The 4,087-nt window shown below is 43.6% G+C and overlaps 1 protein-coding gene across 1 annotated transcript in view; it reads right to left on the reverse strand.

Annotated features, from left to right (window-relative positions):
* The window catches only part of LOC310772148 (cyclin-dependent kinase 20-like), a gene marked incomplete at its 5' end in the record, with an annotated part of 10,482 nt that extends 8,955 nt beyond the window's left edge, over positions 1–1,527 (reverse strand). The window contains one exon of the mRNA XM_083664596.1: positions 1,406–1,527. Within this exon, the coding sequence (XP_083520722.1) occupies positions 1,406–1,527 (122 nt within the window). The remainder of the gene's footprint in view (positions 1–1,405) is intronic.
* Between the last annotated feature and the right edge of the window lie 2,560 nt (positions 1,528–4,087).

Consider the following 4,087-nt stretch of genomic DNA (forward strand, 5'->3'; position numbering starts at 1 on the left):
GCAAGTCAACAACATCCTGCTCAAAGAACAAGTCAACAACATCCTGCTCAAAGAACAAGTCAACAACATCCTGCTCAAAGAACAAGTCAACAACATCCTGCTCAAAGAACAAGTCAACAACATCCTGCTCAAAGAACAAGTCAACAACATCCTGCTCAAAGAACAAGTCAACAACATCCTGCTCAAAGAACAAGTCAACAAGACAAATCATTCCATCACTTTTTAAACAGAATGTTCTGTCTTTGTTCCCATGCCTGACAAATATTGCAGTTGGAATGTGGTGCGTGCGCCCTTATGACATCACTTTTGACATCATCACTGATGACATCATCACTGATGACATCATATCATTAGCTAATTAGTCTATTTTAAAAAGTCTGGCTCCGTCAGGTCACCCGCATCGGTGCCCTTTACACACCCTGAAGGTTTCAGCCTGATTGCACGTAAAACGGCAGAGCTGTGGCCGAACACAGAACTTGAAACAAACATCACCCAAATACTCAAATTGTATATATAGGTAGATGTAGTTCTAACGGAGGTTCATCCAGGAAGACTATAATCTGCACTTTTCACTTCCGTTCACTTCTTATTTCTCCACCTCTTCAAATCTGCTCAAGCCTATCACATTGCTTCTCACCCTCCATTGCAGGCCAATCACACGGCTGTTGTCTGCTTATATATGCCTCTTTTTATCTCATTCAGCCCTTCAGCCTGCTCTACTCCTGCTGTCAGTCTCGCTCTCTCCACCCAGTCTTCGCAGACCCATCAGAGTCATCCGATTCTTCAGTCTGTAGACTCATCAGTCTCAAGAGAGGCTTCACCACCACCACCAGTATCTAGACTCTACAGGGGGATAGATCTAATGCAGCTCTATCTCATTATCTCCCTGTGGTGTCTCTGCGCCAACGACTATTAACAATACCTAATTCTCATCATCATTTCTGTAATGCATCATCATTAAGCAATTGTAATAAATATTATTGTATTCATTCACTGGTCTTTAGTCTCTCCTGATTGAATTATAGGATTTCCTTCCAAGCAGTGTGCCATTTGGATTTCAAAGTAATTGCTACTTTTAATTTTAATCAATTTAAGAATGCCATGATAGCAGGCGGTGGCCATTGTTGTTTACTCCTCGGCGCAGTCTTGACAACGGCTTAGTCCCACCCGTTGGGCTTTTTATTGAGGGTGATTGGCCAATTGTTAGTCCCCCTCGGCGCTCATTGGTGAATCACTCATGAAACCCAAGAAAAGGCATTTGCATATGACGATGCCAGACCAGGAGCAGCCAAACTCAACTCCAGGCAACACCGACACACACACGCACACGCATGCACGCGCACGCGCACACGCACGCACACACACACACACACACACACACACACACACACACACACACACACACCTGGTGGCCACCTGGTGGCTGTATAGGCGTTCTGGCTGGGGGCTGAACAGTCGAGCCAGACCAAAGTCAGCGATCTTCAGATGACCAGAGGAGCTGATGAGCAGGTTAGCTGGCTTCAGGTCCTACACACACACACACACACACACACACACACATACACAACCACCTCCTCGCACGCGCACGCGCACGCGCACGCGCACGCGCACACACACACACACACACACACACACACACACACACACACACACACACACACACACACACACAGCATTATTTGATATATTAGTGCTTTTATTCTGAAGAGTCAGTAGAAGGATACAAGTCATTATATTACTAGTTCCAGTCGAGCGATTTGATTGGACAAGACCCTCTGGACGGCGCTACAGATCCATTTCCACCAAAACAACCCGATTCAAAAACAGTTTTTTCCCCACTGCCATCAGGTTTCTGAACTCCACTCACCTCTGAAATCTCAATGTATACCTCTCCAGCAATGTATATGTTGAATGTTCTGTATTTATGGTGCCATATGTCTGTGTACTGTAATGTCTTATGCTGACACAATATTCATGTGCTACAACGATTGCTGTACCAAAAGCAAATTCTGCCGACTTTGTTGTGCAGTCCTTAATAAATGAATCTGAAGAGGCGTGCCGATATACATTATAACATCACTGGACACTTCACTGTGTGCATATCACTCCACTTCACAACTGTTGTAATGTAAGGTTGAATAGGCTGCATTCACAGCTGTTGTAATGTTGATCAGGCTGCGTTCACAGCTGTTGTAATGTAACGATCAGGCTGCGTTCACAGCTGTTGTAATGTAACGATCAGGCTGCGTTCACAGCTGTTGTAATGTAACGTTGATCAGGCTGCGTTCACATCTGTTGTAATTTAACGTTGATCAGGCAGCGTTCACAGCTGTTGTAATGTAACGATCAGGCTGTAGTGTGTTCACAGCAGTTCACACAATGAAGTTTGTCGTAAAACTGAATCATAACTTTTAGTTTCGTATGAAACGGCTCAATCAACTACATCTCTCGTCTCACACAATATATGTCATACCAACACCAACATGGCCTGGTGGGACAGACATCACTGGTTGTGTGCTGCAGCACGTAGGGCCTGACCGGAAGGGGCGGGGCTTTGGCTCTCTATTGTTTTGGAAATATCTAATGACCTTTATTAATTGTTGAATTTAATATAGTGGAATATTATGAACCAAGTAACTAATACTGTGAGATAATTGATTAACAAACCAAATACTAAATGATTTCACAGTAGGAGCCAAGAGCTCTGGTATTGAATCGGTATCGGCAGATATCCAAATTCAGGTATCAGAATCGGATCGGAACTCATGGCTATGACTGAATCACAACTGTGCTGTTATCATCACACTAGCACCGCCTCTGGTGTGATGTTGCTTAACTAGCAGTTGATCTGTGTTGTGTGTGTGTGTGTGTGTGTGTGTGTGTGTGTGTGTGTGTGTGTGTGTGTGTGTGTGTGTGTGTGTGTGTGTGTGTGTGTGTGTGTGTGTCTGTGTGTGTGTGTGTTTGCTACAGAGATGCTCACAAGTCCTTTTTTGGAAGTCCATGTCAAGTCTCAAGTCTTTGAGCTCAAGTCAAAGTCAAGTCCCAAGTCTTTGAGGGGCAAGTCCAAGTCAAGTCTAAATTCTTTGGTCACAAGTCCAAGTCAAGTCTCACGTGTTCTATCATCTACTACTGCATGCCATCCTGTCTGCTTAGAACACCGCATAGGTAAAACTAAGGAATTCAAACATGTACGGCAGTGATTCCCAAAGTGTGGGCCACTCCGCGGCCCACTAGTGGGCCGTGGAGGTACAACAGGTAGGCCGCAAGTGGTCTGCCAACACATTTTTGCGGGCAATTAAATGGCTGCAGGGTCATTTTTAAAGCTACATGGAGATCCTGTTATCAGAAGACACTAGAAGACATAAGGCATTATTAAGCATAACATGCTAGCTTGTCAGGAAGGAAGGGGGCTAAATAACGCTCCAAACGTAGGTTACATTTGGGCGAGGGAAAACTATTTCAAAGGGGTCCCTTGACCTCTCAGCTCAATTTATCTGAATGAAAACTGGTTCACTGGGTACCCACCAGTCTCCCCTTTACAGATCAGGTAGCATTTTTCACAGCCTAAATAGCATTAATAGCTTGTGGGTTGATTTCTTGTTGTTGCTCATCACATTTTGTCTCAACAAATGTGTTATGTATTTAAATACTATTGATGAGTAAGAGCGGAGAAAATGTTGGCAATCTGGTTTTGGGGATTTTACCTCAATTTCTGTATGTGGATGGATTATTAATTTCCCTTATGCCCAAGTTCTCATGCTCCATTAATGAAATAAAAGATATATAGGAAAATACATCATCTTCCTCTTGTGTGTTGATCAGAGTTGTGATTAAAGGGTTTCACATTTCAAAGGGGGCCGCGGTATTCTTAAGTTTGGGAACCCCTGACGTACGGTATTATCCTCACTCCTTTATCTATTAGCATACAGTGCCAGCAATGAGTGCGTTTACATGCACACCAATAAACTGATAACTGTGAGTAATCAGTTTATGGCAATAATCTGATTTCTGCGTTTACCTGCACTTTAATAATCCGACAATAGGAAAAACCCGGGTTTACATGATTCAGTCAATTAGTCGGATTTCT

Source organism: Poromitra crassiceps (assembly GCF_964638095.1).
Source record: "Poromitra crassiceps genome assembly, contig: HAP1_SCAFFOLD_2100, whole genome shotgun sequence".
Lineage (NCBI taxonomy): Eukaryota > Metazoa > Chordata > Actinopteri > Beryciformes > Melamphaidae > Poromitra > Poromitra crassiceps.